Below are 18,105 nucleotides of genomic sequence, written 5' to 3'. Positions count from 1 at the left end.
GACGAACATGATGATGTGGCAACAACTGAAAAGTTCAACTTTATTTTTTGCGCCATACATTAAAGTGAATCAACTATTCTTCTCAAAATGATTCCAATGAAGATTACATAATTCAAGGCTCAGCCTCGATTCAAAACCCAAAACAAAACATTAATAACTCAAAAAACATGAAACATTATTGCAGTAGTATCAAGCCTACTCAGTTTAGATGTAGGATCTTAATTTGAGCCAGTTTGCTACAGCAGGAAAATAATCCTGCAGCAACCAGAAATGTAAATAATTATGTGAATTACACATGGATATTGGATATTTTTGTAGAGGTTTACATATTTTCCATAAGGGAAATCAAGTCTGAAATTTCAAAGCAGAAATTACAAACTTCAGAAACCTTTTTAAACCTCAAATACACTACAATTTTGACATTTCCTGCATTGCAGGAAAGTTCTCCTGCAACGGGGTGATCAAATTAAGATCCTAAATCTGTAACAATCTAAATGGGAATATCCAGTGTTCAGTTCAGCAGAGTGTTTGTACCAGAGACAACTTTAAGAGCAGCAAAATCAAAGTCATTTCATTTAGAGATGATTCATAGCTAGACATTCCATTTTCTGTCTGCTGATATGAGATAGCATCCCTGAAGAAGATCCAGACCTTTTGGAGTGATACAATGTTGTACATTGTGGTGTTTACAATTTGTCCTTACACCACACACACACACGCATGCACAAGCACACACACACACACACACACACACACACACACACACACACACACACACACACACACACACACACACACACACACACACACACACACACACACACACACACACACACACACTGATGTCATCATCAGTAGCCATCCATTGGATGAATATCAACTTTCGGTCCCCCTGTGCTTTTATAAGTTACATTTTTAAACGTTGATGTCGAGCTTCTAAACAGAGGGTTTGTACCCTGTGGGAAAGAAAAACACGGTTTAACAATCAATTCTACAAGAATTTAAAAGCAATTGACATTAGACAGAGCAAATGAGGACAAGTAACACCATCTTACCGACTGCCATTTAGCCTTTGCCCTCTCGGCCTCAAACTTGGCGATCTCATTGCGGTCGTGGACCGAGATCAGCAGCTTCCACACCCCCAGCAGGATGAGGCCGATGGTGAGGATGGACAGAGAGACCCCCAGTACTATCATAGCTATGTTGGGGGGCTCAGGACAGTCTGGAGGGATGGAGAGAGAGAGAGAGAGACAGACACACACACAGTTACTTCCGTAGTCATCACAGAGACACTTTTTCGAGGTGTAATTGTAATAGAAAGTTTTGTTAGCACATTTGGCGAGATAAATTCATTACAGTAACCGTTACCCTGGTTGTGATAGAAATGGAGAACTTTTATGCTAATGTTACGAATATATATTTTATATTGGTCACATGATGAGTCTGATGATTACAGTGATCAGACTCATCATTCGCTCCCGAGTGGCGCAGCGGTCTAAGGCACTGCATGTCAGCACTTGAGGCGTCACTACAGACACCCTGGTTCGATTCCAGGCTGTATCACAACCGGCCGTGATTGGGAGTCCCATAGTGCGGTGCACAATTGGCCCAGTGTCATCTGGGTTCGACCGGTGTAGGCCGTCATTGTAAATAAGAATTTGTTCTTAACTGACTTGTGTAGTTAAATAAAGGTAATAACAAATATAATGTGGAAGCAGATTATTGGGCATTCTGTTTCCAATGTTTCCCACTGAGATTTTCACATCTGCCTGTTAACTGATTCACTGTATGTATTGACCCAGTCAGATTCACTAAGCCCCTTTACCAGTTGCATTCATTACTTTCAGAAAGGACTGTATAAAATGATTCGCCAAAAATGTCTACTTGCACTTAAACTTCTGGCCTCGTTCCTTCGCTTTCAACACCTTCATTCTCTCACTGTTCGTACTTGTAAGTGACGTTCAAAAACCTTTTGGTGAATCTGGCCCAAGGTGTGGCGTTGACCTTACCGTACATCTTTAGATTATACACAGTGCTCCCTATGTCTCCAGCCACCACACTGAAAGAGATGAAGCAGTTGTTCTCGCTCTTTAGGGTACACAGCGTGGACCGGCTCTCATCGTATTCTGAAAAGGAACGTGGACACATACACAGCTATGAAGATGGGATGAATGAATAAGCCACATATCAACTTCCCTCTGCATTGTAATAGGACGTAAGAGGATACCCTCCTCTCTACTCTGCTGCCAATATGATTCCCATATCAAAGGCCAAGATCTCTGTTGTGTGAATGTGTGTGTGTCACACCATTGTATTTCACATCTGAGTCCTGAAGATCTGGTGCGATGATCAGATACACCTCTCAGCTTGCATTAGTGCGAGCGGGTTCAAAATAAGCTCCCCTTTATAGGAACAAACCCTCAGAGTCAGGTCCTTGTATTTTCAACCTGCACCACAATAGCCCCGTCTGTAGGACATGGTAAATAATATGTTCCCCTTTGTCTAGTGTCAGGTGAACACCGGACCCAGACAGTGTTCTGATGGAGAGGGAGAGGGTTGAAGAGAGAGTGAAGATAGGGGCAAAGGGAGACACTTGATGCAGGACGGGCCAGCATACCTCCAGATCTCTGACCCATGGGGGAACTTTACATGCTAGTCTGTTTAGTACCCGCGCAGGACAAACAACGTGTTGTGATCATATTAAACAGGGAAGAGAAAGGGCCAGAAAGTTCCCCCAGAAACTTCTTCATCAGGGTTGGCAAGGAAACAATGTACCATTGTTGGTTGCAGAAATAGTCCGGCATCAAGCCTAGCAATCACACATTTGATTAAAACAAGTGGTCAATCTGGACAGGTCTGTGTAATGCTGTTTCTGCTGTCACTCTCTCTCTCTAGCTCTCATTTCACTCTTCACAATATTCATTTGAATCTTATCAGTCACGATTCGGCTACTCTTGTCTATAAACGGTTCAAACGGAAAGACAGACAGGCAGGAAGGAGTAACTGACCTGTGGAATTATTGATGAAGACGTGAGGGATGCTGCACCTTTGGACACACTCCTCTGTGGCCTCGTCTTCTGCTTGTAGATGACACTCCACACAGATCCTGAGGAACACACACACACACACACACACACACAACATCTGTCACGTGTTGACTGCTGGCCTTAACAGGAGGGTTGTTTGTGTCCCCTGATAAAGAGTGAACAGAAGAAGCCTTGGCCAGATTTCAGTTTGTTCCCGAGGCTGCTCTCTCTCTCTCTCTCTCTCTCTCTCTCTCTCTCTCTCTGTGTGTGTGTGTAGTCTAGCACATAATGGTGGTGTCAGATGGACTGTGTGTGACAGGTCCTTTACAATGGAGAAAGGAAATACTCCAGCACTGATGTTGGCAGTCTTTTGATGCCCTCAGGAACAAGCAGACAAATTCAGACAAGATGAGGTGAACACTATATCCCAGTACTGAAAAGAGGCGACAAACCTGGCTAGGAAAAAAAAAAGTAAAGACCGGGGGCTTCGCAATACTGTAGGTAAACTTGATTTGTTTTTATTGGACCTCAAAACAGTTTCTGCTGAACATGACCCAGGTTTCACACGATGTGGACTAGTGTGGAACAGGAACAAGGTTTCACAGGATGTGGGCCAGTGTGGTCTAGACATTTGCTATAAGTGATGGCATCTCATCACTTTTAGTACTATATTTGTTTGCTGTACTGTCTGCAGTCGCTGTTGTCATTCCTGAAACAGACGGCCTACAGTGCCTTCACACCCCATGAGGTTTTCCACATTCTGAATTTTGTGTCACTGGCCTACACACAATATGCCATCATGTCAAAGTGGAATTATTTTTTTACAAAATTGTACTAATTAATTCAAAATGAAAAGCTGAAATGTTGTGAATCAATAAGGATTCAACCCCTTTGCTTCAGCAAGTCTAAATAAGTTCAGGAGTAAAAATGTGCTTAACAAGTCACATAATGGACTCACTATGTGTGCAATAATAGTGTTTAACATGATTTTTGAATGACTATCTCATCTCTGTAACCCACACATACAATTATCTGAATGGTCCCTCAGTCGAGCAGTGAATTTCAAACACAGATTCAATCACAAAGACCAGGGAGGTTTTCCAATGCCTTATTAATTACCCTTTGGATGGTGTAGCAATACACCCAGTCACTACAAAGATACAGGCGTCCTCCCTAACTCAGTTGCTAGAGAGGAAGGAAACCGCTCAGGGATTTCACCATGAGGCCAATGGTGACTTTAAAACAGTTACAGAGTTTAATGGCTGTGATAGGAGAAAACTGAGGATGGATCAACAACATTGTAGTTACTCCACAATACTAACCTAATTGACAGAGTGAAAAGAAGGAAGCCTGTACAGAATACAAATATTCTTAAACATGCACCCTGTTTGTAATAAGGCACTAAAGTAAAATTGTAAAAAATGTGGCAAAGAAATTAACTTTATGCCCTGAATACAAAATGTTATGTTTGGGGCAAATCCAACACAACACATCACCGAGTACCAGTCTTCATATTAGCATGGTGGTGGCTGCATCATGTTATGGGAATGCTTGTCATCAGCAAGGACTAGGGAGTTGTTTTGGGGGATAAAAATAAACAGAATAAAGCTAAGCACAGGAAAAATCCTAGAGGAAAACCTGGTTCAGTCTGCTTTCCCAGTGGGTTAGAAATTTACGTACACTCAATTAGTATTTGGTAGCATTGGTAGAAATGCACCTTTCAGCAGGACAATAACCTAAAATACAAGGCCAAATATACACTGGAGTTGTTACAGTTTCTACTTAAATCAGCTTGAAAATCTGTCGAGACATGAAAATGGCTGTCTAGCAATGATCAACAACCAACTTGACAGAGCTTGAAGAATTTTTTAAAGAATTATGTGCAATCCAGGTATGCAAAGCTCTTACAGACTTACCCAGAAAGACTCACAGCTGTAATCACTGCCAAAGGTGATGCTAACATGTAATGACTCAGGGATGTGAATACTTACGTAAATGAGTTATTTCTGGATTTCATTTTCAACACATTTTCAGAAATGTCTAAAAACAGGTTGTCACATTGTCATTATGGGGTAATGTGTGTAGATGAGTGACAATTTGTATTTATTTAATCCATTTTGAATTCAGGCTGTAACACCAAAAAATGTGGAATAAATCAAGGGGCATGAATAGTTTCTGAAGGTGCTGTATACAGTTGAAGTGGGAAGTTTACATACACTTAGGTTGGAGTCATAATTAACTAATTAATTAAAACTAGTTTTTCAACCACTCCACAAATTTCTTGTTAACAAACTATAGTTTTGGCAAGTTGGTTAGGACATCTACTTTGTGACACAAGTAATGACACAAGTAATTTTTCCAACAATTGTTTACAGATGGATTATTTCACTTATAATCTGTCTGTAAATGATTTCACTTATAATCTTCCAGAAAATGATGTCATGGCTTTATAAGCTTCTGATAGGCTAATTGACATAATTTGAGTCAATTGGAGGTGTACCTGTGGATGTATTTCAAGGCCTACCTTCAAACTCAGTGCCTCTGCTTGACATCATGGACAAATCAAAAGAAATCAGCCCAACAAATTGTAGACCTCCACAAGTCTGGTTCATCCTTGGGAGCAATTTCCAAACGCCTGAAGGTACCACGTTTATCTGTACAAACAAGAGTACGCAAGTATAAACACCATGGGACCACGAAGCTATCATACCGCTTAGGAAGGAGACTCATTCTGTCTCCTAGAGATGAACGTACTTTGGTGCGAAAAGTGCAAATCAATCCCAGAACAACAGCAAAGGACCTTGTGAAGATGCTGGAGGAAACAGGTACAAAAGTATCTATATCCACAGTAAAACGAGTCCCATATCGACATACCCGGAAAGGCCGCTCAGCAAGGAAGAAGCAACTGCTCCAAAACTGCCATAAAAAAGCCAGACTACGGTTTGCAACTGCACATGGGGACAAAGATTGTACTTTCTGTAGAAATGTCCTCTGGTCTGATGAAACAAAAATAGAACTGTTTGGCCATAATGACCATCCTTATGTTTGGAGAATAAAGGGGGATACTTGCAAGCCAAAGAACACCATCCCAACCGTGAAGCACGGGGGTGGCAGCATGTTGTGGGGGTGCTTTGCTGCAGGAGGGACTGGTGCACTTCACAAAATAGATGGCATCATGAGGGAGGAAAATTATGTGGATATAATGAAGCAACATCTCAAGACATCAGTCAGGAAGTTAAAGCTTGGTCGCAAATGGGTCTTCCAAATGGACAATGACCCCAAGCATACTTCCAAAGTTGTGGCAAAATGGCTTAAGGACAACAAAGTTAAGGTATTGGAGTGGCCATAACAAAGCCCTGACCTCAATCGTATAGAAAATGTGTGGGCAGAACTGAAAAAGTGTGTGCGAGCAAGGAGGCCTACAAACCTGACTCAGTTACACCAGCTCTATCAGGAGGAATGGCCCAAAATTCACCCAACTTATTGTGGGAACCTTGTGGAAGGCTACCCGAAACGTTTGACCCAAGTTATACAATTTAAAGGCAATGCTACCAAATACTAATTGAGTGTATGTAAACTTCTAACCCACTGGGAAATAAATCATTCTCTCTGCTATTATTCTGACATTTCATATTCTTAAAATAAAGTGGTGATCCCAACTGACCTAAGACAGGGAATTTTTACTAGGATTAAATGTCAGGAATTGTGAAAAACTGAGTTTAAATGTATTTGGCTAAGGTGTATGTAAACTTCCGACTTCAACTGTATGTGACATTGGGAAACTGGACAGGCTTGTGTTCTTCTTACCTAGCAGAGCTACAGGAGTCTCCACAGGTAGGGCACCTTTCACAGGTGTCTCCAGAGGCTCCGGGCATGGAACACACACACTTCCCGCACACACACTTCCCCCGTCCGCTGCACAGCGCTCCGTCCTCCGACACACACGTGTCCCTGCTGCTGCTGCAGTTACAGTACTCCCCCGTCCAGCCGCTCTGACACACACACCCGCCGCAGTCACAGTCCCCGTGACCTACACACACACACACACACACACACACACACACACACACACACACACACACACACACACACACACACACACACACACACACACACACACACACACACACATTAGCACGGAAGAAAGTAACAACAGTATATCCTGCTGCAATATTCTAAGGTCATATGTTAAATTACTGTGTCACTGTGATGTCAGAACATTGTCTGTTTTCATCAAAAGAGGAAGAGGTGAAACCACAATGCTCGTCATGAAAGTCTGTGTTCCCACCGTACGTACACACCTCCACAGAGGACCCCTCGGAACCTCACACACGAGAAGTCGTCACACTCGCAGTAGGCCCCGTAGACGCGTCCGAAACTAGACGGGTGACACACACACTGGCCGCAGTAACACTCCCCTTGCCCGCTACAGGACTCCGGAGCGCCACTGGCCTTGCAGTTACTGCTCTGGACGCTCTCCTCCGTACACTCACACTTGGAACCCATGTACCCGGGATCACACAGACAGGAGCCACACTCCAGAGATCCACGGCCCAGGCTGCAGTGGCTGCTGTTGGGCTCGGGGGTCTGGTGACAGGCACAGGAGCACAGGGACTCCAGGTCTATCTCCAGGGGGTCCTGAAAGCCCACCGGTTTGATGAGGAAACGCTGGGGACCGTCGAGACACTCAGAGAGTTCTACCGTCACATTGAAGGAGACCTGGGAATCACAGAGATTGAAGGGTGAATGTTATAGCATACATGCTTTCAGGTGGCTGTATAGTCCGTTGGAAACTTGTTACGACAAGAGGAAAATAGAGGAATATTGTTCTTGAACATCACTGACCAACTGACCAGCAAAATAGGAACAAACCGTGTCTCCAGCTTTGACGTTGGAGCATTGTTTCTGTCCAGGTAGTACTGTCCCATCCTGACAGATCGCTGTGAAGGAGATCTGTAGATCCTCTGTGTCTCCTAGTACCTCCAGCTCTATCTCAGACCGCAGCTCCTGGAAACACAAAGGTAACCTATAACAGGGCCATGGTCAGGTCCTAGTCCTGTGTGTGTCTGTGTGTGTCTGTGTGCGCGTGAGTGTGTGAGTGAGTGAGTGAGTGAGTGAGTGAGTGAGTGAGTGAGTGAGTGAGTGAGTGAGTGAGTGAGTGAGTGAGTGAGTGAGTGAGTGAGTGAGTGAGTGAGTGAGTGAGTGAGTGAGAGAGAGAGAGAGAAAGGGAACCATTACAAGCTTCTGCAACCACTAACGTATTACTCCCTTTCTAAGGCTACGAGTATGTTCCAACACTGCTAAGGTTTACCCAGCTGGGCCTATCCATTTCTAGTCTTCCACTATATAGGTAAGTCCCTTTCTCTGAGTGGTGTGAGTCATGATCCCAGTCACTTCCCAGGTATTCTGGCAAGCTCCCAGGTATCCCAGGTGTTAATAGCCAATCACCACAGGGTACAGTGAGGTAGATATGACTCTTAGGACTCTTTCTCTTAGTAAACACAGTGTTGACAGAGTACTTGACATTTTTATCCTTTCAGTTCCTCCAGGCCTTCTGGGAAGATGTGGTCTGTGTGATGCTTGAGAGAAAAGCTTGAGCTGGAACACAGCTGGAGCAGTAGCGTACTCACGGTACAGTGTACTATGACGAGCACTAAATCAATATCTAGTTATCCCCAAAATAAGCTACATTGGTAATGTGGCTAACCTCTTAATAGCTTCCACATAAAGTATGTCCTGTACATTATGCTAGATTCTAGATGCTATGCGCTTGCCATTAGCTCGGTATTGAATAAATCTCTCAGTGAAGCCCCTTGGCATAGCTAGACGTGACTTGGCTATGGTAGGCTGTTCAGGAAGTGTCTGATGAAATGATTAGAAGCTGTGGGTCTGCTCTCATCACCCTCAACGCACACAGAGGGGGAAGGAACGGAGCGACAGGGATGAGAGGGGGGGAGGGAGAGGGGTGGCGGGGAGAGGAGTAAGAGAGAGAAGAGATAAACAGAAAGGAAGAATCTAAGCCGAGGCAGCTAGTCAGAGGTCACTACGGCCATGTACTCAGCGAGTCTCAATAATCCTGCTAACTAACAAACACACTGTACACCCACAGTGACAGAATCGGACTCTTACTTTATACGCCGTCACAATCAGTTCGAGGATGTTCCTTGAATCTGATTCCAGAACCCCCACAGTGGCACCAGGTATGAAATTTGCATAGTTCTGTGATAAAACACACAACAGACACACGGTTACTGTTCATGTAGGTCGGTCGACCAGTCACAGCAACATCATAGGGAAACAAGTTCTACCCAAAACAGGAAGAAGAGAGCGCTCGTTCCAACACGCCCACTGAGAGCACTTAGCGATTCAAACATGCTAACCTCAACGATACACAGAGATACATGTTCCTTCTCCATGCTTACCGCATACCTCGTTTCAACCCGGTGTTTTCTGCCGGGTAAACGTCACGTTGCTGTTGGGAAAAGGACAATGGAGGGAGAAGGAGAAGTTCTCACCTCGTAGTTGTGTTTCTGATTTTCCGTCACAGCGAATATAAGCAGGATATTGTTGTCCACCAGTTTATCCATCAGCTGTCCCAGAGTTGGGTATTCCTGGATGGACAAAGTCAGTATTTTAAAACCTCAGACCATCGTACTTCATCCCAATGAATGAACCAATTACATGTATTTCTAAAGTCCTTTTCACATCAACAGTAATAAAAAGTACTTTACAGTCACCCGGCCTAGACCCCAAAGAGCCAGTAGTCTTTACAGTAAAGGGACACTCCTTCACCATGGATAGGAATGAAAGCCATATTATAGTATCATAAACAGTGAATCCTTGTACTACAACCCCAGTCATAGAAATAATAAATGAATCGGATGTGACTGTCCCCTTACCAGATGGGCAGCCATAGAGTATTCATTGTTGCTGTCCAGATGGCACTCCCCGTCGTTAGGGACGACGATGCCTGACATCTTGCTGTCCATCCCAAAGTGAGAGTCGGCATCGCTCACAAACACCAGCAGACGCATGGAGTCGTTCCTCCAGCCTATCTTGTCCTAACAGGAAGAGATGAGAGATTATTATACCGCACGAATACAATAGTCCATTGTCAAAGAACACCTGAAGTTCCCTTGAAAAATAAAGATATTCTATTCCCTTCCCTTATATTCTATTCTGCAGTATTATTTTCTATTCAGCTCTATTCTATTCTGTTAAAATGGGTACCATCGTTGGGGACAAATCAAATCAAACGTGAACCACAGACTGTTTCACTTACCCCACAGACAGCAGCCTGCATAATGGCATCGAAGCCACACTCCGGCAGGTCGATGTTGGCAGACACACGCTGGTTGGTGATGATATTGTTGAAGTTCTCTGTGCTGCTGGTGAGGGGTAGGACGTTTTTGTATCCAAACGTTGGCAGACAGCTCTCATCCACACTCCTGCATGGGAATACCATAGAGAAACATAGCGTATTACATCTATGACCAGAGTTCCACTCTAAGACAAATTCAAAATAACAGACCTTTCCATGACTTTCCATGTCTACAGATAAGACTTTGACGGCCAAATATTTCCATCACTGTTTAACTCATTAATTATTACTAGTTATTACTATTACTTACAACAAGTAAGCTTGTTATAAATATACACAAAAACATTGTGTCGTTTACTAAGCTTCTTTAGTGAGAAAATCTGTCTCTTCCACAGAAAGATGGTCCTTTGTAGCTTAGTTGGTAGAGTATGGCCCTTGTAACGCCAGGGTAGTGGGGTTTGATTCCCGGGTCCACCCATAAATATGTACGCATGACTGTAAGTCACTTTGGATAAAAGTGTCTGCTAAATACATATATTATATAAATAAAGTGGTCTTCATTTATACTTCAACCATAGTGTTACAAATGGTTTTCATTGAATTTCTCACAACCATACTGTACCCTACCTACAAGGGTTCTCCAGCTCTCCAGGAGTGATCTTAATGAACGGGAGGACTGGTTTCTCAACGAAGGACCCAAATCCAAGTCTGAATTTACTGGTGAGCTTTGCCATCTCTTTGGACAGGGTGGAGCCCAAGTCTTTAATCATCTCCAGGTCGTCAATCATGGAGGCTGAGAGGTCCATCAGGTAGTAGATGTCTACAGGGTAGTCCTCTGTCTGCTGCACACTGATCTGGAAGGTCACCTCACTGCCTGAACAAAAAATAACAAATAGAGTGTTTTCTGTCTCTCTCTCTGGGCTGCGTTCAGTTCAAGGGATGACCATGCTAGTGAGAAATTCTATTCATATTATTATCTTTATGTGAAAAATTGTGTGAAAATATTCATTAAACATCCTTCATTCATCAAAAAGAGTTACTAAATCAACTTCAAATCACCACCAGGCCAACATGTACACAGAGTGTGAGCAGTGAGCAGTGTACCCAATGGCTGTATAAATAATGGACACGGCAACTGCCCCAGGTCTCCATCAGTAACTGTATAAATAAGGGTTTACCAGTTCTGAGTTTGAGGGCCATCTTCTGTGGTGTTATCTGTGTGCTGTTGGTATTCCCCGTCTTCTTCCCGAGAGGCTGGTCCTTGTGGACCTCGGAGTTGGTCACAGGAAATTCTACCAGGTCCTGGGGACAGCCTCTCTCTAGGAGGACGTACGGCGTGTCACATCGCTCACTAATTAAAAACGAGTCTGTGAAATTCTGAGAGGTTTAAAAACACCACAAGGTTTTACTCCCACATTTACAACCAATCTGAGACTCTTAACATATTTTATTGGTGTTTCATCAGTCAATAGTTATATTCATACTATAGTACTAACTTAAAGATAGGACTTCTGAAGATCATTTACAAATATTGTCATCATTAAATCATTTAACAATATTTTTTTGACTCTGCACTGCAATTCGCTCCTTCAACAACGTCATATCAGTATTCCATTTTAAGTTAGGCTAGTTACACATTTATGAATTCATGACACGTTTTCTTACTGGACTTGCAACAATGTTATGCCCTAGTGTCACGACTTCGGCCGAAGTTGGCGCCTCTCCTTGTTGGGGCGGCGTTCAGCGTCATCGTCACCGGCTTTCTAGCGACCACCGATCCACGTTTCTTTTTCCATTTGTTTTGTCTTGATTGTTCACACCTGGTTCCCATCTCGTTTATGATTATTTTCCCGATTTAACCCTCTGGTTCTCATTATGTTTTGTGCGTGATTGTTTGCTTGTCATCGTGTTAGTTGTTTTGTGTCAGGATTATTTATCCCCGCGTGGATTTTGACTTTTGAGTTTCTTTGAGAGTAAAGTAAGTTATTTTACTCAGTGTCCTGCGCTTGACTCTAAATGAGTCAAAGTTATTTTTATTCAGGAAATTGTTCCCTAGTATTCCCACGCATAAATAGAGAGGCATATGTGATCGAAACCCAAATGTAATTCACGTTTGAAATTATTCTGTTTTTTGTCAAATATTTTATCTGTTTGGAACTCTTGCGGTCAATTTGCAGTGCACACATTATTTATAACTATAATCCGGCCCCCCGAACATCCGCTCAAGGAAAAATCGGCCCACGGCTGAATGTAATAGTTCCCCTGCCCAAGACGTATAGCCTACCTCTTGTGAGCACCATGCACATTGGGGACCCAGCTGGAGACACTCGTCACAAGTCACTGCGCTGCCAACCGAACATGTTCCTACATGGACACCACACGGAGAATATAGAATACAGAAGTGGTCAGCCCTGTCTAGCACTGGCTACATTTTCTCACGGCACTGCTGCCTGGCATGTAATACTATAGTATATGAGTGATTTTTTTAGTGCCTCTGTCTTTGTGATGCGCCTGGTTAATTTGCGCATGAATAACTAGAGCAAATGATAGGTTATGTTATCATGATAAATCACAATAATAATTGTGTGTGTGTGGGGGGATTTATAAATAAATATTTGTATATATAAACCACTGGATCAAATAAACGAATTTAAATGTAATCAATACATTGCATTCATGTATGACGTTGAATATTTACCTTTATAAAAGTATAATAAAGCTATTATAATCCAGGGAAACATCTGGATATACTGCAGTTACATGTAATCTTGAAAGGAGAAGTTACTGAAGTTATTTAATGAAATCCATTTGATCCGATCTCTAGTCTTACCCTCCACGTTGTTGATCCAATGCCGAAGAATCAGGACCAGAAGTACAGCAATCCCCATTGGTCCTCGCGGTTACTTCTATAGGGATATGAAAGAACAACAAAACATTCTCTGGCGCTCTAAATATGTAGAGTAAAAGTAATAAAACAAATAGGTATTTCCAGCCTTAGTCAGCTTCTCTTGGTATCACTGTCTAGGCTAAACAACAAGAGAATGCGCCGTCTTTCTTACCTGGCAGGAAAGACGTTGAGTGCCTGCGTGGTACAGACATTCTTACCTGCCCAGCCTATTATGTTCACTTCCGTACAGGTGAGAACATAAACGGAACGGGACTACAGAGAGAGAGTAGGTGAGAAGTGAGTGTGCGGACGTGAGCTATGAGCGGCGAAGTGAGGCCTGACAACCGGTACATTGAACTAGGGTTTATTTCAATGGAAGATTATTTGGTAATCGAAATATAACAGAGATGAACTTGTATTTTTACATATATATATATATATATATTTAAAATCAATGTTATTTTGTAAGCCTGCAATCTCAAACTGTTATAACAAATATTGAAGTGCAGGTTATGGGATAAATGATCAAATCCATGTAACTATTTGTACACACAAATGAATAACTTTGAAATGTTGTTTAAAAATGGGGAAATAGCATGTTTCATTCTGCCTTTATGTGTCCTAGGACTGACCATTCTTCATTTTAAATCGGCCATGACAGAAATTATTCCCTCTTTACTGGACCTCTGATTCACTGCAAAACATATAGGCTAGTGTTGAAACTTTGAATATGAGTATTGATGCAGTTACGAAGGCCATTGTATTTGTAAGGTGTGTAAATTGACTTATGCTTATACATGGGTAATTCACTTGTATTAATGCCTTATGACCTATAATGACAACCTGATTAATCCCTAGGCCAGTAGCCCTATTCCCTAGTGATCACAAATTGATATAATATTTGCCATTTAGCAGACACTGTTATACAAAGCGACTTGTAGTCATGCGTGCATACGTTTTACATATGGCCGGTTCCAGCGGGAATCATACTTACAACCTTTGGCATTGCAACCACAATTCTCTACCGACTAAGCCACACAGGACCAAATGAACTTCATCAAGTCAAATCCCTGCAGTTGTAAAACATCATACTTTCGAACTTCCAGGATATGCAACAGAACACTTACCCATAGTTCAGTGGGCCATGACTGCCTGTCCGTCGATGTGTTGCATTATATGTTAAACCATTTCTTCACTGCCTTGTCCTTGAAATGTATTACATCGTGGCACACATTGTGCTTGTCTGTAGCATTTGTGCACTATAACACGTCTCCATCAATTGTTGTTTATTGGCTTTAACATCATACTCTATTCAATGTTGTATTTACCCATAAAGCAATGTGACTGGATCCATTGTTGAGCTGTGTATAAAGGCGGGTGTAGGCCAACGTGATAACCATTGTTTATAGGGACAACCAACTGTCCAGACGTGCCAGACCATAAGTTATTACCCCTGACGAGATAACCCCTGAATTACCCAGACGAGATACTGCAACTGAAAAAATATGTTAATATTTAATACGACCAACCCCTCAGAAATGTGCATATCTCAAGGGTTACTTTCGATTTAATGATTAACAGTAGGGACAAAAACGACGTCTCGGGCTCTTTTGAAAAGTAGTGTATTGCTCAATACAAATATACTCATAAGTTTATGTGCGTGTGTGTGTGACCTGTGAGTGAATGGGTGGTGAATGTGTGTGTGCGTAGCACATGGAGTGTGTGTCTTAACAGGCGGTGTGTGTAGGTGGTGAACAATTGACAGCTGCAGTGTGGATTTCTCAGCTCGTCCATTCCAGACGGAATATCCTACTAAAGCAGCATCACACCCCTCCGAATCGCAGTAAGCCCCTCATCTGTTACTCCAAACCCCCTCCTCTACTAACTATCCCCCTCTCCTCTGCTCCCTTCTCCACTTCTCCTCTCATATTTACTCATCTCTCCATATGATTCTTCCATTATAATCTCTACTCTACTTGTCTTCTCTCCAGTCTTCCACCACCGTCATCCTTTCTCCTCTCCTCCTCCACCCCCAGAGGCACCCAGTTGTCTTTCATTCCCACTGTCATCCCAGTGGAATGACAGCACTTGTCCTCTGCCACTTTGCGGCTCCCTCCATTCTCTATCTGACTAGAGGACAAAAGTTTGTACAGTTGTGCCACGGCGGTTCAGAGAAAGTACACAGGCCACCCATAAACATCTTTAAAACATACACTAGTGTGACCTTTTACAATATGATCTGTTGCTATCTGACAACTCAGCTATCCATTCATTCATTAAATTGTCCTACCTAATTATCCTACCTAATTGTCCTACCTAATTGTCCTACCTAATTGTGCTACCTAATTGTTCTACCTATCCAGCTTAGATATCCATTAACTCATTAAATTGTCCAACCTAATTGTCCTACTTAATAGTCGTACTTTAGCATGTCCATTCTTTCATTAAATTGTCCTACCTAACCAGCCCAGATATGCATTCATTCATTAAATGATCCTACCTAACCAGCAGTGTCCCAAAAAAGTGTTCTCCAGCATGTCAATAAGCCAATCTTTGGGTCAGATGGTCATGTCTAACCATACAGAGAGAAATAGAAAAAACTTCTGTTCATCTTCATTGTTGCTTTCCCAAGGTTTCATTCCCACCATCAGTCACATTGTGAGGGAAGGAAGACTCTCCCACACAAAACCTGCCAACATTCCTAACTAGACTCCAACCTCTACTTCCGTTGTTGAGACATGAACATGATATTGGCTTTGTCAAGTTTAGGGATCTATAAGAAACTGAATCCTAGTCATTACTCTTAGTCATTCCTTACAATGCTCCAGGTTGTACGCACTGCTGTGTGATATGATATCACAGATATATCAGTGTGTGTGTGTGTGTGCGTGTGTGTGTGTGTGTGCCGGGCGGGCCGTGTCAACACACAGTACATCACAACGGTCGGCACTGCAATGAGGCAACTCACCTACAGGAGCCTCCTCTGGTACCATGCTGCCCTGTCAAAAGGCCGCCGCATCCTTGTCACCGCCTGAAAAATGGTGGGAGAGGAATCAGGGAGACGCCGCCACTGCCGCCGGCCCTCAAAACGTCCAGTTCCAACTGCAGCCCCTCGCAGGAGTAACTATAAACCTACAGTAACAGACAGCTTTATGAAGCATGACGCTGCCTGTCCCTCTCACCCTCCCCACTGCCCATGCTCCCAGGCTGATGGGGGTGGAGGGGTGCTGATGACTGATGGCAGCAACTGCTGGTGGGTCTGAGACATACAAATAACAGCCGCCTTCATTGGAGAGGGATGGTAGCAGAGTGGCAGTGATCCAGATTGACTGACAGGCCAAATGTGCCAGTGTTGCCCTCTCTTGGTTGACGCAGTAGGCTACAGCTCCCTGTGGGGAACTTGTGTCAAGATGTAAAACACAAATATTTGTTGTTTATATTGCTGTCTTGAGTTTGGAAGTGAATATCAAGCCCAGTGAGTTAATTGAAACAAGTGCAGAGGAGGGTCAGAGATGGAAGGAGTGACGGTGTATTAATGTTATACCTTCCCTATGGTGGTATGATTGGAATGTGTGTGTGTGTGTATAAAAGAGATACGGAGAGAGAGAGCGAGAGAGAGAGAGCGAGAGAGAGAGGAGGTGGACAAGGTGACAGATGTACATCGTAGGGATGAGAGTCAGATCAGTTCAGTAAAACTGCACATTCAGGCAAGGCATTATTCCCAGAAGTCAATGTGGTAACCATTCTGGTTCCAAATGGCTACCAAGCTAATCAAGCTGACTCTTTGCCATGTGGTGCAGTTACCCTCTACTACGTAGAGTAAAACACATTAGTCGCTTTTTACATTGCTATTGTAAAATGTATCCATAGGCTATACTGTGACCCCATAAAGACATGTGCCAGAAAGGTTTATTTAAAGGTCAATCAGCCCCTTTCCTATAAAATACCATTGAACAGAAATGAGTGAATGAGTCAAGACACTAGATACCACAGACCCTCTCAATGTCTGCACCCCCGATGTCTGCACAGGCACCCCCAATCTGACCTTGGCCCTACTTTAGGGAAAAGCGCCATGTGTCCCTTCAACTGTGGAGAATTAGACATCAGAAAGAGCGAGAGAAAGGAGAAAGAGAGAGAGCGAGAAGGGGGGTGAGACAGAGAAAGAGAGTGCTAATCCTCTATCATTTGCTCCTTATGTTCATAGGGTCGATTTTCTTGCATGGCGTGGGGAGCATATGCCTGGCATTACAGTCTGGCTGGGTGGTGTCCGGAGCGTGTGTGTGTGTGTGTGGGAGTGGGTGATCTTTACTGGTAAGATATATGGGACATGGTGCCTTTGTGTCTATGGCATCAGCTCAAGTAAGCTGCTAGCTTTAACAGAGAAGCCCAATAAAAGACACTGATATTACAATGGATACATTACATGAAACCCCCTGGATGCTAGAAATAGTGTCAAAAAAAGGTTAGCGCCATGGACATATACTGTATACTTATGTTTATATACGTCACTGGTTAGAAAGTACATTGATACATCAAGTTCTTATCAAGACAGTACTAACGATGACAAAGTAGAATCTGAAATGATATATTATTCTATGTATATGATTTTAGACATCTACTACATTTACTTTCAGGGCGGCAACCTAGTGGTTAGAGCGGTAGGTAGCCTAGTGGTTAGAGCATTGGGCCAGTAACCGAAAGGTTGCTGGATCAAATCCCTGAGTTGACAAGGTATACATCTGTTGTTCTGCCCTGAACAAGGCAGTTAATCCATTGTTCCCCAGTAGGCTGTCATTGTAAATAAGAATTTGGTTTTAACTGGCTTGCCTAGTTAAATACATACTTACTAATTTGAATGAATAGCCCCCTCT

General features: G+C 43.0%; 1 protein-coding gene across 3 annotated transcripts; it reads right to left on the bottom strand.

Moving 5' to 3' along the window:
- Window positions 1-11: 11 nt before the first annotated feature.
- On the bottom strand, window positions 12-16,389 carry LOC106575165 (integrin beta-6). 3 transcript variants are annotated; one of them, XM_014151423.2, is made up of 16 exons: window positions 16,203-16,389; window positions 13,178-13,253; window positions 12,632-12,711; window positions 11,526-11,724; window positions 10,975-11,221; window positions 10,309-10,474; window positions 9,926-10,087; window positions 9,542-9,637; window positions 9,156-9,245; window positions 7,899-8,033; window positions 7,328-7,745; window positions 6,834-7,056; window positions 3,009-3,106; window positions 2,010-2,126; window positions 1,056-1,222; window positions 12-956 (listed from the first exon to the last, which is right to left on the bottom strand). In XM_014151423.2, exons 2-16 carry the CDS (start codon window positions 13,233-13,235, stop codon window positions 852-854), a joined length of 2,361 nt encoding a protein of 786 aa, XP_014006898.2. In that variant the 5' UTR covers window positions 13,236-13,253; window positions 16,203-16,389; the 3' UTR covers window positions 12-851. The 3 variants fall into 3 exon arrangements, with proteins under 3 accessions (XP_014006898.2, XP_045554806.1, XP_014006899.2); XM_045698850.1 differs by lacking the exon at window positions 16,203-16,389 and adding an exon at window positions 14,362-14,632; XM_014151424.2 differs by lacking the exon at window positions 16,203-16,389 and adding an exon at window positions 13,407-13,612.
- Window positions 16,390-18,105: the final 1,716 nt, after the last annotated feature.

The sequence above is a fragment of the Salmo salar genome, chromosome ssa17 (assembly GCF_905237065.1).
Source record: "Salmo salar chromosome ssa17, Ssal_v3.1, whole genome shotgun sequence".
NCBI classification, from domain to species: Eukaryota; Metazoa; Chordata; class Actinopteri; order Salmoniformes; family Salmonidae; genus Salmo; species Salmo salar.
The sequence above is the reverse complement of the archived record's forward strand: the minus strand, read 5'-3'. Positions and strand labels throughout refer to the sequence as shown.